General features: G+C 38.3%; 1 protein-coding gene across 4 annotated transcripts in view; it reads left to right on the forward strand.

Moving 5' to 3' along the window:
* The window catches only part of LOC149569647 (uncharacterized), a 173,751-nt gene that overhangs the window by 73,115 nt on the left and 81,292 nt on the right, over window positions 1-19,344 (forward strand). For 2 of the 4 annotated variants that reach the window (XM_089822369.1, XM_089822370.1), the window contains exon 6: window positions 6,315-6,377. The exons of the other annotated variants lie outside the window; for them this stretch is intronic. In XM_089822369.1, coding sequence (XP_089678495.1) covers window positions 6,315-6,377 — 63 coding nt within the window. The remainder of the gene's footprint in view (window positions 1-6,314; window positions 6,378-19,344) is intronic. 4 annotated transcript variants of the gene reach the window in all.

A 19,344-nucleotide genomic window follows, 5' to 3' on the forward strand; every position in this document is an offset into this window, starting at 1 on the left:
TGACTACATTTGGGATCCAGGTTGATTGATTGGGTTGTTGTTCGACCATTGCTTGGGGACAAGCAATTTTGGAAAGGGCGGACTGTAATGTCCCCTTTTTTAGCATTCATAGCATGATGTTTTCGTTAGCCTATTTCCCCACGGTCCCGTAGGCTAACCAGGACATTAAAGGGACTTAGAGGCCATTTGGCCCAGATAGTTTCAGTTGCAGGTCTTTCTGAGGGGTTTTGAGGCAACTTTGGGCATACTTACTATTTATAGTAAGTCATCTTGGGCATGGGCAGACATCCAGTGGCAACGATATGTCGATGGTAATTGTTTAAAATCGACAAGAAGACTTGTTTATCACTGATAAGATTTGTTATGCATTGATAAAGCTATTTTATAAAGTTAAATTTAAATATTTAACTTTATTAATGCATAGATTATAGTTGTGGGAAATATTTAAATTAGAAGAGTCCCCTTTATTTTATAACAAATTGGAGACATAAGTTACATAAAGGGAGTTATGTTTTATCCCACATTGAGAAAACGAAGGATGGAGCTCTTGTGAGAACACTATAAAAGAAATGGAAGAGCTTCTTTTATGCATGGTTGGAAATATCAAAGAAATTGGGGAATTTGCTGGAGATTATTTCTCAATAGTTTGGAGGACGAAATCCCTTCAAGCTGCAAATCTTGACGCCATTGAAAGATATGGTCTTGAGATTCAACATAGTAGCAGTCTGAAAAAGTGGAACCGAGAAAGTAGGCTGAAAAAAGCGGGTACGAAAAAACTGTCCGAAAAAAGCGGAACCAAAAAAGCGGGCTGAAAAAGCAGGCCGAAAAAGCAGTTCGAAGAAATCGAAGTAGAAGGGGCAGCATAGGAGAAAATTATTACAGTCATCTACAACCAGGTTCTTTGTTATGTATTGTTTTTTAGGGTGTTATAAGCTTTCAGCTGTAAGTGTTCATTATACCAGCATTATCATTTTGTAATCCATGTAAATGCCAAAGTCTTGGCCATATTTCATGAGCATTGTAATTTTCATTGCAATTAAGAAGATAATAGTTGCTAGTGCCATTTAAGCAATTTAATATCATTATTTATCAGCTAGTTAGTTTGCATACCAACTGTTTGTAAAAATGTCAGTTGGTTGTAGGTGTTCATTTCTCATGCTTAGATCATATATATGCACTGAATATTGTCAAAATTAGTAGCACACTCATATTAGGTCATTGTGTTGTCCATTGTAGTCTTCTAGCACAAGATTTTCATTGATGCAAATTGAAGAAAAAGTCATTTGAAGCTAGCTGAAATACTATATCAGTCATACGTCCCTTGCATGTGAATTGTTTGATGAAATTTCTTGAGCTTTCATCAGCATTTTTTGAGGGCAGACTAGAGGCAGGTTATTACACTTTGTGAAACTATAAAACTTATTGTCAATTTAGAAATTAACTTCTAAATGAGAATAATGCAAATTTTTTATTAGAGAGATTTATATTATGATATTCAATATTATTAGATTTTTATTAACTAATAGCAATTGATTTTGTTTCAGTGGCATAACCCATGCAATATACTCGATATATTCCTTTAAATAGATATTGAACTCTTTTTATTGTTATATCGATTCTCTCAATGTGATGGCTATTTTCAAAGTTAGGGAAAAGCCATTGTGAAGTAAATACTCATGATGAATATGCGCGAATATATATGTTCTCTTCATTTTTATAGATTGAATGGATTCTACTTTAATTTACCCTTTTTTCCAATTTTAATCCTTCCCCAACTCAAGGAAGTTTTCTACCTTGTATCTTTTGGGTTGTCTTCAATGTTAATATAGATAACAATAATTAAAGTAATATTCTAATATTTATCTTATAATGGTCATGTAAGTAGTTTAGTTAGTAATTTTCTATTTTGTTAGTTAGTCAATTAGTTTTACTAACTTCCTATATTGTTTTAGTCAATTAGTTTTAGTAACTTCCATGGGAATCTTGACAAAATTTATGCGGCTTTGAGGCACTTGGAAGAATTGGAAAATTTAAAGATTGATCTTCTTATCTATTTTTGGTTGTAAGGAATGAAAATTATATGGATTCAATGGCTTGCTATCATTCAAGCATATAATCCGCTTTGTCCTTTGAGCAAAAGACTTGCATAGTTAATGGCAAAAGTTCTAGATCTTAAAGGCCATCGCCAATAGGTGCAAAGGTATTTGGAAGAAGTACATATGAAGCCCTTTGATTTCAGATCAATTGTCCTGACATATGATCCTCGTCAAAAACAAAAGTTTGTGTTGGTCATGTTCAAAACTCACAAGCATAATGCATAAACACTTGGGAAACGAATGTTGTTTTCTCCCATGAGCATCACAAAAAGATGTAGAAATAGGAAAGTAAAGGGTGATATATGCACAACAGTGTTAGGAGGAGAATAAGGGAGATTGAGAAAGAAAAGATTGTTTTGGAGAAAGTATAGGTGTGAAGGATTTCCAAAGAGGAATGAACGAGAATAGTTTACATTTGGAGAGCTTGGGTTGGGCTATTGGGAGTTAATCCCCAATCACTATCAGCTTTGACGCTGCTAGAAAATGATCTTGAAGCTACTATATGGAGTTTTCAAGACTAAAGACACACAAACCAGGATGGAGGACAAAATGAATTAGCAGGACGACATTGTTAGCCACGACAAGTAGTGTTGTTGAATATGTGCTCTGTGATTGTCAAGTTGTCGTTGGTGAATGTGAATTTAATCAATTTGTTGTCATCTTTATGGTGCATCAAACATATCATCTGGTTTTGTACCTATTTCCTTAGATAGCAATGTGGCTCGGAGTAGAGATTTGCATTCATACCAAAGGATGTGCCGTGGATTGGCTCAAGTTCCATGTACTTATCTGATCGAGGGTCTCATATTGGTGCACACAAACTTGTAGCAGCCTACCTATAGTCGGGTGTATGAATCGTGTGTGATGGAGAACTTTGTTGTGTGGAACGCAGAGGGAATGACGCATTATCTGTGATTACTTTTAGTAAGATGGGAGCATATTTGCACAATAGAGGAAGGAGGCACCAAAACATTATGAACTTGTGATTCAAATCAGTGATTCAATTTTGAAAGGTGGCATATGCTTCCTAGCAGACATGGTGTCCAAAGCAAAATGCTTCATAATTGAAGAAGGAGATGCAATTAAAATTTGTGAATGATTATCGTGGCATAGTGTTTTGAGCGGTATTTCCTTTCTACTTTAATCACTTGTTCTTAATAATCAACAGTGGGCAAACTGTTATATGGTTCACAAATAATATAACTGATTTGTTATGAAGGGACATATTTGTTTGGGGAAAATTTAGAACCCCTTTGAATGAGTATAAATAAGAGTTGCCCAAACAAAAACAAAAAAGACACGAGCAGCGAATAAAAAAAGCACAATAGATTAAAGAGAGAAAGAGTAGATGCTTATGTAGTTTTTGGGTAGACTGGATATTGTAAGTGAGGTACAGATTTATTGTACCCATTTTTGAAATTAATGCAAGAGCCCTATTTTCCCTTAGTCATCTTGAAAATTGAAGTTCAAAGTAATATTTTCAGATTTGTACCCTATAATTATTAATTTTAAAATTAATTCCTCTAACGGCGAAGAAGTTGATTTCAATACAAGTCTTTGATTATCAGAATTTGCATACAAATTGTTGTCTATGTGAATCTTGTCTAATTGGTTTTCCGAAAGAAATTAAATTCAATTAGACTAGGGGTTGTGTTGCCAATTGAACCTTCAGTCTATAAAGTAGTAGATGGTATAGCATTGTCTCTTAGGGTTGTATATAAGGATATGGAGAAAGTTCGACTCTATTTACCCAAGGTTGGATAAGGGACTGGTCTGCAGTTTATTTTGTGGAAGTGGGTTGATGTTTGAGGACCTCAAGTTCAATATTCCGCCATATCCATAACTCATAAACTCTATTGCTTTCATTAAATAATATTCATTTCACAAGTAAACATATCAAAGCATTCATATAACTTTTATTTGACCGAGTTAAAGGATTTTACCAACTTAAGAACTCACAAAGTCTAAATTCGTTATAGAAAAGATTTGAACCAAGTGATTAGGGTTTAAGATGAAGGTTCACTGGCCTAGGTTTAGCGAAGCCTAGAGTGTAGGGGAATTGAATTAGGAGGTTATTCATTTGTTGGCCAAAACTGATTGAGTAATCCTATTAGGGAAATTGGCAAAGCTCTTGGATTTTCAATCTGTGGTTTTGGGAACCAACAAGTCAAATTTTTGAGAACTGCAGTCTATTTTTCCCCCCCTATTTTTTATGAAAAACAAGCCATTTTTGTGGGTTTGTTTGTGCAATGGTTTTTTAGAGCCTCATTTATTCCTGAGCACATGTTTCTTGTGACGGTTCACATTTCTATGTTCATTTTTTGTGCCACAACATTTTTCTTTTGCAGTGACGTGATGGTGTCTTTTGCATGAAAGTTTTTGTTGTTTGTAGTACCATGTGACAGCTAGGTGAGGGCATAGGATTTGTTGCGACTACATTTGTTCTTTTTGGCTGATTTTTCACATGAAGTCATGGCCTTCTGCTGTCAATGGTTTGGTACACTCTTTTTGGAAAATTGTGGAGGAGTTTTGCTGCTTGCATGATTTAAAAAAAAAAAACCATGAGTTTCTTTTGCTTTGTTCGACAAGAATTGTGGGGGCTTTTCACCATCTAGGATTTTGATTATTTTTTTCCTCAAAATCGTGAATACTAGTTATTTTTTAAATTATTTTTTTCACTCATAATTAAGCATTTTGACAAAATTTTCACAAAATTGTGTGTCATTTAGGCATCATATCTAGGCTTTGAGGATTTTTCCAAGAAATCGTGGTGTTGTCTTCCTTCAATTTATTTGGATGATTTTTGGACAAAGTCTTGGGTTTCATTTTCTTGGTGATTTTTAAGCAACAAAAAATGAAGTTTTTTAGAGGCTGGTTTTTATCTCGGTTTCCATGTCATTGAATAACCACAGGGATGGCTTTATTACCCAACATCATGCTGGAAGGCATCTAAAGATTAAACAACCAGAAGAAAAACATTGCATTTGGCATTCTTTCTTGGGTTGTATTGACTGGCTGTACAACTTTTGGACAAATGTTAGTGATATTATATTATTTAACTTATAATGATCATTTAAGTATTTTAATTAGCAAACCAGAGGGATGGCTATGTTACCCAACATCATGTTGGAAGGCATCTAGAGATTCAATGGCTAGAAGAAAACCATTGCAGTTGACATTGGAGATCTTGGGTTGTATCTATTGGTTGTACAATTTTGGGACAAATTTTGTAGTTAGTAGAATGACCATTACAGGAGGGTATTAACGTGATATTGTATTATTTAGCTTTTAATGATCATTTAAGTATTTTAATTAGTAACTTACTATTTTGTTGGTTAGTTATTTTTAGTAACTTTCTGTTTTGTCTTTAGTTCTTGATCATTTCTGTTGTAGAAAAATCTTCTGTAATTGCTTATATAAGGAGTATTCTCTTCTTTGTTTAATACAACTTTCATTTATTATTTCACCAGTTACTTTCCATTCTTTCTCATTTTAAAAGAAAAAGATTGTTGGTTATTGTTTACCTAAAGACTGTTAAATAAGGGTGTTTAGTGAATCAAAGCCATCGAGAGATTACCTTATTTTCCTTGTATTTCGTCATCAGACCTGGCTTAATATGTATAATACATGAACATGCATATTTTTTTTTTTTTTAGAATGTAATCATCCCTCATAAATCATGATACATAAATAAGAACAAAATTTGAGCTTCAAAACTTTGCCACATATTTACAAGGTTGTGTGTGAATTTCTACATGCAGTATATTAGCAGGGCTGCTAGAATATCACATCATTTTATTAGAGATTCAAATTAGAATCAAAATAAGACAATTTGCATATTCTATGTAGTTATATATATGGATGCTATGGTGTAGATTATGTGTGGCTATAAATAATCTGAGTCATGTTACATTGTAGTTAGGAACATCTGTGACTTAGATCATTGGGTCTGATATGTATTGTGGCACTGGTCTATGTATCAAGCCACATGCTTTTCTATTGCTTCCAAGGATCTTGCAGGAATAACCAGTTGTTGTTGCTAATATTATTATTCCAAACTGCAGGACAAATGTGTTAGAGCTTATTGTTCACCAAATGGACATGCATCCATGGTTTATACTGTGATTCTAACTTTTTGTGTGTTCTTTGGTATACATACAAAGCTTGAAATATAAGATGACTATGCTTTTACAGTGATTAATGTTTTTTCTTTTTCAGTTAGTGGAGCACTTTTTCCAATCTTTGGTCAATACATCTGGGATGACTCTGCATGTTCGGCAGGTTGGTTTGATGTCTCAATCCATCTTAGTCTTTATTATGACTACTTTAATAAAAAGGCATGCCGATTTTTACTCTTTCTAGTTTTCCTTTTTTGTTGGAAATGAAATTTGAGCAGCCACATCATGCTTTAAGTTGAAGACTCCAGCTTCTGATTACTACTGAATAGTTCAAATGTTTTAAGCAAGAAAACACTCCTTACATTGACCTATTGGGCATTCTCTTAATGATACAGGAAATCCAAGTGTCATGCTGTGCTTTTAATACCAGATTTTATCCTAGAATGAATTATGTTAATCAATTGTCCAAATAAGAGATGATATCTGACAATCACTTCTGTCACCACCATGACTGTTCTACTGTAGAAGGATGTAATCATTTTTGGGTTGAGTTATATTTTTCCTCCTCTAGAATTAAAGATAATACGCATTTTGTAAAAATTACATATACATCAAGGCAGCTCTTTTTGAGTTGTAGATTGACTCTCATTAGAGTAACATTACATGTGGGAAACATACAAACCATTGACCTTAGATGTGTGTATTTGAATAAAATACTAAGTTGCTAGTTCGGGTTTGGTTCCAAGTTTGAAGTTAGAGAACCGGTTCACAAGTTTGTCAAAATTTTGGTAAGGGGTTTGGGTTCGTTAGCACAAAAACATGTAAAAAAAAAAAAAAAAAAAAAAATATATATATATATATATATCTGAAGCATGAGTTAAAATTAGAATGTAGCATAGTAGCATAAACACATTTAAACGACAAAAACACCATAAACAGTTAAACTTGTAATCATAGTGATCATATGATCATACAGTTCAATCAACTTCAACATCAAAGATTCAAAACATTATCAATATCAATTTCAAGTATCATTGTTTCACATTCATTGTTCAACTAATGGAATGAAAATCAGAAAAACTATTAATATTCAAACTCGTTGCACAACCGGATGCTTGCTCAAAAACTTATGTTGTCTTCTTCCTTAAGACAAAATAATCTGTTTGGAAACATAAAACGAAAATGAGAAGCCACCAAAATCAATTTATAACAACTTTTAGGGTTGTCGACACCAAAAGACATTTTATTTTTGCCCCAAAAAAACACTTTTTTGCTGTCCGTGGGTCCAGTTCGCTGTGGGTTTGAAATTTTTGGTGTTGGTTCACCCAGTTTCGAACATGATTGAACTCGTAGGGAAAAAATTGTACCCTGCCTGAACCAAGTCCGAACCGGACCAGAACCGCAAACCGGTTCAAACTTTTCCTGGTGCGGTGGGGGGGGGGGGGAGGTACCATTGTAACTTAGGATAAAATATTAAAAAAGAGAGGTGTATCTCAAAATGTTATAATTGATTAGAGAAAGGTTAGTGCAGTGCTCTGAGGAGGTTAAATGGTTTCCTGTCACTGAGTTCATTCCCGACTTTCTAAAACTTGTAATGTTGTGTGAATTGAGAATGAGGTCCCCTATCTTAATGCTAGAGTTCTGAAAAAGCAGAAAAAATTCGATCTCCTTCGACCAAGGAGTGTTAGATGGAGCTTTTGTCAATAGTTCTAATCTTAAAATGGGTGATGAAATTTTTGGTAAGGAATTGGTTGTTGTTGGTAAAATCTATAGTTTAGCTGACAGGTAGAATTGTATCCGAAAGGCTGCATGACGGTTGAGTCACCCCTTTGGGAAAGTATATGTACACCGTTTGAAGGGACTATTGGATCATCATTATCATTGTAAGTGTTGTATTTGGAGTTGCACATTGCATATATGAATAAAGTTTGTGTTCGGTGTTACATCTTAATCTATTGAATGCGATAAGTATCCATTTACCCTGTATGGTAAACATTTGATGCCGTTGCAAGTCGAACTTGGTATACAAGAGGTTAAGATTAATGCTGAATCTTCTTATTAAAGATAGGAATAAAGTAAAGGATAAAGATGACATATGTACAACATGGGAAGCACTAATCCTAACACAACAGGTGGAGCGAAAGCAGTAGTTTCAACAACTTTTCGACGGGCATCAAGGTGGTGAAGGAGCATAGATGGAGGGATTGCATTCACCTAGCAGACCAAGGAGTGCCGAGGAATTGCTCGAAAAAATGCGACAACAATTGAATTTGGTGGAAGAGACAAGAAAGGAGTTCCTTGTATATGCCGAGGGTAGAGAATCCGAACGAATGGGAAGTAATTCGCATGGCTTGTAAGTGTTGAAGGAGCATGAGTGTAGAACAACTTCGCTTGATGAAGATCTCTTTACACCAGGTAATGCGATTGTCTAAAGTAGGGCGGTTGTCCGAAGTAGCACAGTTGTGCAGAACAATGCGGTAACTCAGAATAGCGTGGGTACTCAGATCAACGTGGGTACACAACAAGCACCACACATTCAGAAGAAAGTAGCAATTGCAGGTGCAAAGGAAAAATTGTCGAAGTTCAATGGTGATGAGGCGACCAATCCAATCAAACACTATAAAACATGCGAAACAATCTGGACAACAAACAGTGTAACGAACTAGGATGATTGGGTCCGACAATTTCCGGTGACCCTACAAGGTGTAGCGATTGATTGGTTTTCGGATGCTGATCTGTAGAAATTAACTACATGGACAGAAGTCAGAAACGAATTCATAGCAGAGTTTCGACTACTAAGGGATGATAATGAAATGGTAGCGAAAATATACAGTACGAAATAGGGAAAGAACGAAACAATTTGTGTATATGGAAGAATGCTGAAGGAGCTGGTGGGGAAAATGGAAAGCCAACCAGCTGACGGATTAAAATAAAGATGGTTTATTGAAGGGCTACGATTGACATTAAAGAAAAAGATAAAAATTGTACCTCCAGCATCGTACATAGATGCATATAATCGGGCGATGGATCTAGAGATTGAGCAGAAAATGAGCAAAAAGAAGAAAAACAAATTGTCAGACTCAGACAATTCATCTTTCGAAATCAGCAGCAATGACAAAGAGTCGAGTAAGAAGGTTCGAGCATTGCAGAAGGATATGTTACGGATGATGGAGAAGTTCAGAAATCTGAAAAGGAATCTTGACTTAGTGGATGGGGAACTTTCTGGTACGGACTGTAAGGAGGAAGGCCACACAAAGGGCTTCTGGCCGAAGAAACAGTTTTCCAATATTTGCCAAACTGCGGGGCATTCTACCAAGGAATGCCCGTTCAATATGAAGACGAAGGGACGTCAACAAGTGTTATTGATGTAGGAAGTGTCCACTACAAGAGCAGGGACAAACACGATCAATGACGCAACCTTAGGAGGGTATCGTAACAATACCAGGTGTGGATGAGGCGGTAACAATAATAATAATAACAATAATGGAGGCCGAAGGCTTATACAGTACGACTTGAGTGGACGACCGATGATACAATGCCGTGCATGCAACCTTTGGGGACACTTCGATAGAGACTGTAACATAAAGGAAACACCACAGCTGTTGTGCAGATGGTGTGATCCAGGAGACCATGAGGATTCGAAATGCCCTAAGCAAGGGGTGAACTTGTTAAGCATTGAAACGCGTGAGGAGACATTAGCCATCACTTGTGAGCAAGCAAAGAATGCAACGTATCCAGATGCAGAAGAGGAAAAGAAAAGGTTGCAACAAGCACGAGTAGAATTGGGAAAACAAATGAAAGCCGAGAAATCAGAAACAAAAGACATTGCCAGCACCTCAAGGAGGAACTTGGTAGAACAAAATATTATATGGTAGGTAATGCAAATGGAAGTTCTTATGAAATTGAATGACCTTTTTACAATGCCTCAGCTACGAATTGCGATACTGAACATGACATCACTCTCGAAAGCAACATAAGAGATAGGAAAAGATGGCAGCGGAGCGACTATGACATGCCCAATGCTACTGGCACTCACTACGGGAAGACATCCTATAGTAGTAGAGATGGGTATCCTCGGAAGCATACTCATGGACACAATCATCAATGGAGGGTCAGGAGTGAATGTACTACCGGAAGATGTATGAAATAAGTTGGGACAACGTATGTTGTGGCCACCTACATTTCAATTACTCATTGCCGATCAACACGGGATCAAACCCTTAGGGACCTTGATGGCACAACCTGTAACCATCGGGACCCAACCATTCTTATTGGATTTTGTGGTCATACTCTTAAAAAGAAAAGGGTATGACACCATCTTGGGATGGGGTTGGCTTTGTAATGTCCCCTTTCTAGCATTCATAGCATGATGTTGTCGTTAGCCTATTTCCCCACAGTCCCGTAGGCTAACTAGGACATTAAAAGGGCTTAGAGGCCATTTGGCCGAGACAGTTTCAGTTGCAGGTCTTTCTGAGGGGTTCTGGGGCAACTTTGGGCATACTTACTATTTATAGTAAGTCATCTTGGACATGGCCGGACATTCAGTCACAGTGGTATGTCGATGGTAATTGTTTAAAATCAACAGGAAAATTTATTTATCATTGATAAGATTTGTTATGCATTGATAAAGCCATTTTATAAAGTTAAATTTAAATATTTAACTTTATTAATGCATAGACTATAGTTTGTGGGAAATATTTAAATTAAAAGAGTTCTCTTTATTTTTATAACACATTGGAGACATAAGGTACATAAAGGGAGTTATGTTTTATCCCACATTGAGAAAACGAAGGATTGAGCTCTTGTGAGAACACTATAAAAGAAATGGAAGAGCTTTTTTTTTGTATGCTTGGATGAAGATTAATGTTATGTTGTTGGATATCTGATTATCGGGCTTGGAGGACGGAATCCCTCTTTGCTAGCATTCTCTTCGCTGTTGGAAGACACAGTCAGGAGGATCAAGGGTGTTTTCACTTCAGGAAACACACTGGGTTTCATCTAGGGCGTTCGCATAAAGAAATTTACAAGGGTTTGAGATGCAGATCTGAAGTTAGTTATTGCTATAGTGCCGCATGAACAGTATTTTGCTACAGTTCGCATGAACAATATTTTGCTACAGTGCGGCGTGAACAGTGTTGGTATCAAGCTTACTTGTTTTTCCGGCTGATTAGAAGTTTGGAGGGCTGCCGACTACATCTGCAAAATACTACGGCAACTAATTCCAGGTTTCTTCTGTCAAATTTTGATACTTTGCATAATAATTGTTGAATACAAGTCTGAATAGTTGTTGCAGCCTTTAAGGCAGCTGTAAGTGCACATCTACATTTAAAAATCACCCTTTATCAGCAGATTGAAAGAGTTTCCAGATTTTTCATATACTGGTGAATGTGTGCCAAGTGTTTGTGAAAATGTTATGATGTGTATTATGCATTTTAATGTCACTTCATAGTTGTTCGTAAATCTACTCATTGGAAAGCAATTTATTGAGGAAATCAGCTTTATGAGTTTGCATACAAAGTGTTTGACAGTATTCCTTAAGTTAAATTTCTACAAGTCAAAGTTCAAATCAGGGGAGGATATTACAGTGGTATCAGAGCTATAAGTCCTGCCATCCTGTGGAGGTATCATAGGAAATTTGGAACTGGCAGATAGAGGGGAAAGTGTTTGATGAAATGTCAAAACACTAAAATCAGAGCATTTATGTTTGAGCATGCGACAGGGGCCTTATAATTTCCGCAATACCAGAGCAAGACAAAGTAGGAGTTCAGACTTGCAAAGCAAACAGTCTAGTTCATCCGTACAGGGGGGTATAGAATCCAGTCATACAGACACACCGGAGGTATTCTTTGATCAAGACAGCAATATGGGTGACCGAGATGACAGGAATACAAGATTAGGTGGAGGCGGGAATGCCAGTCCAGAGCTTGGAGAGGAAAGATTCTTACAGTTATTAGAGACCTTGGTACAGGGTCAGCGAGTAGCAGAACAAAGGGCATAGGAACAGAATCAGAGATTGGATCTTATGATGCAGATGATGGCTCGTCAAATGGGGTTGAATGCTAACATGGGTGGAGGAAATAATCAGAATGGTAACAATCAGAATGGAAATGATCAGGATGGGACACATAATGGAAATGAACAAGTTGGGAACAATTTCGGTCATGCACCCCAGCGAGCTAGGACAGTGAGTTCAAGGCCCATGATTCCTACATTTCCTCCTAGAGCTCCAGAGCAGCTCGTACCAGAGCCCCAGATTACTGATATACAGGACCAGTTGAGGAGAGATTGGGAAACCGGAGGGCCAGATTTTACTGCTGCAATTACCTTTAGGGAGTATATGGATGTGCGGATGAAACATATGCCACGTGGACATGACAGGAACCAGAGCTATGAGCTACGGAAGAAAGTAGGGAGACTTGAGTTACCATATTATGATGGCTCAGGAAAGTCTACAGCAAGAGCTTGGGTTCAAAAGCTTGACACATACTTTCAATTGAACCCTATGCCCGAGGAAGAAGCTATTAAGTACGCAACAATTCATCTGGATGGGTTAGCATACGAGTGGTGGCATCATGGTATGGTCACTATGGGACATGCACACATTACCTCATATGTGGAGTTTACAGAGAGGCTGATTGAACGTTTTGATAGGAAGGATCCAGAACTCCATTTCAAGGAGTTAGCTCAGCTTAAACAGTGGGGATCATTGGAAACATACATTTCAGAGTTTCAGAAACTCGCAGTGTTAGTAACAGATGTATCTGAACGGAGGATACTAGTTCTATTTATGGATGGGTTAGTTGATCCGTGAGAGGGTGGATTAAAGCTCTCAACCCTCCCACTTTGAAGGAAGCCATTAAGAAAGCTCGTGACATGGATTCCTCTTCATTTTCAAAAAATAAATTCCAGGCAAAGAGTTTCCCTTCAAGGAAAGATAAGGACAGGAAACCTTTTCATAAAGAGGTTCAGCCAGCTAAGGAGGAAAGTAAGAGGTTGGACAATGAGACACTTAATGATCTCAGGAAGAAGAAGCTTTGTTTTCATTGCAGGGAGCCTTGGGATTTGTCACATAAGTGTCCATTGAAAGCAAAAGCTAAGCAGATGGAGTACTTTTCAGCCAAAGAGTCAGTAGATGGAGATTCAGAGCAGTCATCCGAATCAAATGGAGATGATGATAGTTCTTCACAGGAGGAAGCACGCGGTGATAGCACGATAGCTCAGTTGTCAAGTATACAGGAGGTCGTCACTTTCAGAGTTAGGAGAACCTTGGATGGACAGAGAGTTGTGGCACTCATTGATACAGGGGCGACACATAACTTCATTGATGAGAAGTTTGTGACACGCAGAGGGCTACATACAGAGGAGCATAGGGGATTTAAGGTGATGGTTGCCGATGGCTTCAAAATTGAATGTACCAAGAAAATCTCCAACTTGCAGCTTCGTTTGGGAGATTATGACATGACAGGAGATTTCTTTGTGGTCAACATTGGTGATCAGGATATGGTGCTTGGGATGAACTGGATGAAGTCTCTAGTAGAGTTTACATTTAACCTTGAGAAAATGGAAATGAGGTTTGAGGCAAATGGTAAGAAGATAGTGCTCAGAGGTTTGTCAGATGGGAGACTTCGAGTGGTGTCACTCAAGTGGATGCAGAGTTTCTTTAGACATGATCAGGTGCAGTGGGCAGCAGAGTTTAGAGTAATGCCTGAGATGACAGAGCAGCATAAACAAGAGTATCCACCTGATGTACAAAAAATAATAACCAAACATACTAAGGTGTTTGGTGAGATACCTCCAGGGAGACCCCTGGATAGGGGAATCGAGCATGTTATTGAATTAGAGGAAGGGGCTAAGCCAATTATCATCACACCTTACCGCCATCCGAAGAGATGTAAGGATGAAATAGAAAAGGCAATTAAGGAGTTGATTGACATGGGGCACATACGGCCAAGCAAAAGTCATTTCGCTTCTTCAGTAGTATTGGTGAAGAAGAAGGATGGTACAATGAGGATGTGCATTGATTATAGGGAGCTAAACAAGAAGACAATCAAGAACCGATACCCTATTCCGCGCATCGATGAGCTTATTGATGAATTGCATGGTGCATGCTACTTGTCCAAGATTGACTTGAGATCCGGCTACCATCAGATACGGGTTAGAGAGGTGGATGTGGAGAAGACAGCTTTTAGATGCCACTATGGACATTTTGAGTTCTTAGTCATGCCCTTTGGGTTGACAAATGCCCCTGCCACTTTCCAGTCCTGTATGAATAGAGTGTTCAGAGATCAGTTGAGGAAGTTTGTGTTGATATTTTTTGATGATATACTGATATACAGCCGTACTTGGGAGGAACATTTGAAGCATATTGATATAGTGCTCAGTATTCTAGAGAGGGAGTCATTATATGCCAAGATGAGTAAATGTGAGTTTGGGATGACAGAGTTGCTCTATCTAGGGCATATTATTAGTGCAGGAAGTGTTCGGGTTGACCCAGACAAGATCAGGGCCATTCTGAATTGGCCACCATCGAGGAACACTTCACAACTCAAGGGATTTCTCGGGCTTTGTGGGTTCTACTGCAGATTTGGGAAGGGATTTTCACAGATAGCAGCACCACTTATAGATTTGACACGTAAAGATAGTTTCAAGTGGTCAGAGAGGGCTCAGGATTGTTTTGACAGGTTTAAGAAGCTGATGAGTACATGTCCTGTTTTAGCCATTCCAGATTTCACCAGGCCCTTTGAGCTGCAGTGTGATGCCTCGGGAGAGGGCATAGGAGCTGTTCTCATGCGAGACAAACATCCCATCGCATATGAGAGTAGAAAATTATGAGGTGTGGAGAGAACCTACAGCATCTACGACAAAGAGATGCTAGCAATCATGCACGCGCTAGCTAAGTTCAGGCAGTACTTAGTGGGAAGCCGGTTCACAGTAAAAACATATCATAATAGCTTGAAACATTTCCTTGGACAGAAGGACCTTAATGACAGGCAACAGAAATGGGTGAGTAAATTACAGGCCTATGATTTCGACATAGCCTATGTCAAAGGGAAGAAAAATATTGTTGCAGATGCCTTATCTAGAAGGCCTCATTTGCTTGCTGTTGGGATAGTCATGGATGATTGGAGAGAGATGATCTTGGCAGAATATGCTAAGGATAGTTGGGCATCTAGCATTATTGAGGGAGCTATTCAAGATAGTCGATACACTGTCGTAAATGATCTGATCATCTACAAGGAAAGGATTTATTTAGTACCCGGGTCTGCTATGAAGCAGAAGATTTTGAGGGCATTTCATGATTCACCAATGGCAGGACATCCCGGATTCTTTAAGACATATCGGCAGGTGAGAGAGCGCTTCACTTGGAAAGGACTCAAATTAGAGGTGCTTCAGTTTGTGAGGGAATGCCCTGTGTGTCAGCAGAACAAACAGGAACATTCTTTTCCGGGTGGTTTACTACAGCCCCTACCCATACCAGAGAAGAAGTGGGATAGCATTTCCATGGATTTTATCACAGGCCTCCCCAAGGCACAGGGTCGGGATTGTATCTTTGTTGTGGTAGACAGATTGACGAAATTTGCACATTTCTTTGCAATTTCGTCTACATATTCAGCAGCACAAACAACAGAACTATTTTTTCGAGAGGTATTCAAACTACATGGGATAACACGGAGCATAGTCAGTGACAAAGACAGCAGATTTATGAGCCACTTTTGGCAGGAGTTGTTCAGGTTATGTGGAACAGAGCTCACTCTGAGTACCAGCTACCACCCCCAAACTGATGGGCAGACAGAGATAGTGAACAAATGGGTTGAGGGGTACCTTCGAAACTACATTGCAGGAGAGCAGAAGGCTTGGGTGAAGTGGCTACATCTAGGGGAGTACTGCTATAATACCTCTTTCCATATGTCTATTCAAATGTCCCCTTTTATGGCACTGTATGGGTATGATGCTCCTAATTTTTTGAATTTGTTATTTGGGGACAGCAGGGTGCCTAAGGCCAAGGATACTTTGCAGGAGTGCCAGGACATTATGCGATCCTTGAAGGAAAATTTGCAAAAAGCACAAAATCAGCAAAAGCAATATGCTGATCAGCACAGGGTTGAGAGGTCTTTTGAGGTGGGAGATATGGTGTACCTCATGTTACAGCCATATAGACAGTCCTCTCTCAAGAAGAGTGGAGCAGAGAAATTGAAACCACGCTACTATGGACCGTTCAAAGTAATCAGGAGAGTGGGCGAAGTAGCTTATGAGTTGGAGTTGCCTGCAGACAGTAAAGTGCATAATGTGTTCCATGTGTCACGCCTTAAGAAGGCATTGGTTCATAACGTGGTGCCTTCAGTAGTATTGCCACCTCTTGATGATGAGGGAAAGCTTATCTTGGTTCCCGAGGCCATACTTGACTCCAGGGAGAGGGTGCTTCGCAGGAGGACTATCAGGGAGTATCTAGTGAAGTGGAGGAACCTACCTGTCGAGGATGCTACTTGGGAAAATGAGCAGATATTGCAGCATCCAGAGCTGAAATTGCTTGAGGACAAGCAATTTTGGGAAGGGCAGACTGTAATGTCCCCTTTCTAGCATTCATAGCATGATGTTGTCATTAGCCTATTTCCCCACAGTCCCGTAGGCTAACTAGGACATTAAAGGGGCTTAGAGGCCATTTGGCCTAGACAGTTTCAGTTGCAGGTCTTTCTGAGGGGTTCTGGGGCAACTTTGGGCATACTTACTATTTATAGTAAGTCATCTTGGACATGGCCGGACATTCAGTCACAGTGGTATGTCGATGGTAATTGTTTAAAATTGACAGGAAATCTTATTTATCATTGATAAGATTTGTTATGCATTGATAAAGCCATTTTATAAAGTTAAATTTAAATATTTAACTTTATTAATGCATAGACTATAGTTTGTGGGAAATATTTAAATTAAAAGAGTTCCCTTTATTTTTATAACACATTGGAGACATAAGGTACATAAAGGGAGTTATGTTTTATCCCACATTGAGAAAACGAAGGATTGAGCTCTTGTGAGAACACTATAAAAGAAATGGAAGAGCTTTTTTTTTGTATGCTTGGATGAAGATTAATGTTATGTTGTTGGATATCTGATTATCGGGCTTGGAGGACAGAATCCCTCTTTGCTAGCATTCTCTTCGCTGTTGGAAGACACAGTCAGGAGGATCAAGGGTGTTTTCACTTCAGGAAACACACTGGGTTTCATTTGGGGCGTTCGCATAAAGAAATTTACAAGGGTTTGAGATGCAGATCTGAAGTTAGTTATTGCTATAGTGCCGCATGAATAGTATTTTGCTACAGTACGGCGTGAACAGTGTTGGTATCAAGTTTACTTGTTTTTCCGGCTGATTAGAAGTTTGGAGGGCTGCCGACTACATCTGCAAAATACTATGGCAACTAATTCCAGGTTTCTTCTGTCAAATTTTGATACTTTGCATAATAATTGTTGAATACAAGTTTGAATAGTTGTTGCAGCCTTTAAGGCAGCTGTAAGTGCACATCTACATTTAAAAATCATCCTTTATCAGCAGATTGAAAGAGTTTCCAGATTTTTCATATACTGTTGAATGTGTGCCAAGTGTTTGTGAAAATGTTATGATGTGTATTATGCATTTTAATGTCACTTCATAGTTGTTCGTAAATCTACTCATTGGAAAGCAATTTATTGAGGAAATCAGCTTTATGAGTTTGCATACAAAGTGTTTGACAATATTCCTTAAGTTAAATTTCTACAAGTCAAAGTTCAAATTAGGGGAGGATATTACAGGCTTGTACAGGCAAAGGCAAAACATGATTGGAAACGAAATACTCTGTTCATGGAAGGTGGAGGCTGGAGATTTGTGATCGACCTACACACACGGATGGTAGGAGAGGAGGCAACATCGTCGAATTCGGAAGGCCGAGGAAAAGGTGATGACGAGGGGAATAAAAGAATGGCACTTGACGAAGAGGGAATATTGAGATTGCAATGAGGGTCTAATGATGATGACTTGGACTCGGTGAATGGCTTACTCCATTGGCAGATGGAGGACTACGAGCTCTTCCCGAGCTGTAACATTTTAGGGGTTGAAAATGAAAAAGAAGAGAATGAATTCCCGAAGGAGTACAAAGAAGTGAAGGAGGGAGAAGCACATATAGATGAAATGTGTGCACATACATTTAGTGAAGACAAACCTATTAAGTACGAAGAGCCTACGGTAAAAACAATGAACATAGGAGATGAAGTGAATTTGAAAAATATATTTGTTGGAGATGATTGGAATCCAGTCTTGAAGGCAACACCGTTCAAAATATTCATGGAATATAAGGACGAATTCGTGTGGACGTATAAGGATTTGAAAGGGGTACTGTCGGAGTTATGTGTTCATCGGATGCCACTGATAGAAGGTGCAGTACTTGTACGAAGCAGTCGTACCAGATGAACAAAAATTTTGCCGCGTGGGTCACTAATGATATCGACCAAATGTTGGAAGTAGGAATTATTTTTAGGGTTCAGACAAGAGAGTGGGTAACATTGATTGTGATATCTCTGAAGAAGGACACCACTCAGATAAGAATATGCATGGACTTTCGATGCCTAAATGCAGTAATGATTAAAGATCCGTTCTTGATAACATTCATCGATAGCATTTTGGAAGAAGTTGCGGGGCACACAATCTATGCATTTATGGATGGATTCTCTGGATACAACCATATATCCATTGCTGAAGAAGATAGGCTTAAAACAATGTTCATCGTTGAAGATGGAGTATATGCCTACAATAGCATGCTGTTTAGACTGTGTAATGGTTCAACAATATTCCAGAGAATTACCTTGCACATATTTGATAAAATGTCAGTTGAGAATTTTAAGGCATTTCTGGACGATTGGTCAATTTTTAACGCGAAGGACAAGCATATAACTGCACTCAGAGAATGAATGGAAAGATGTAGATGTGTGAGATTGGCATTGAATCCAAAGAAGTGCAGATTCATGGTTCCGCAAGGGAAGCTATTAGGGCACATAGTATGCAAAGTAGGATTAAAGATGAATCTTGACAAAGTTTTGGTAATCTTGGAAATGCCATTGTCGACAGATGTAACAGAGGTAAAATTGTTCCTCAGACATATTGGATA

Source organism: Cupressus sempervirens, chromosome 3 (assembly GCF_028749045.1).
Source record: "Cupressus sempervirens isolate cs-2001-9-10 chromosome 3, ASM2874904v1, whole genome shotgun sequence".
Lineage (NCBI taxonomy): Eukaryota > Viridiplantae > Streptophyta > Pinopsida > Cupressales > Cupressaceae > Cupressus > Cupressus sempervirens.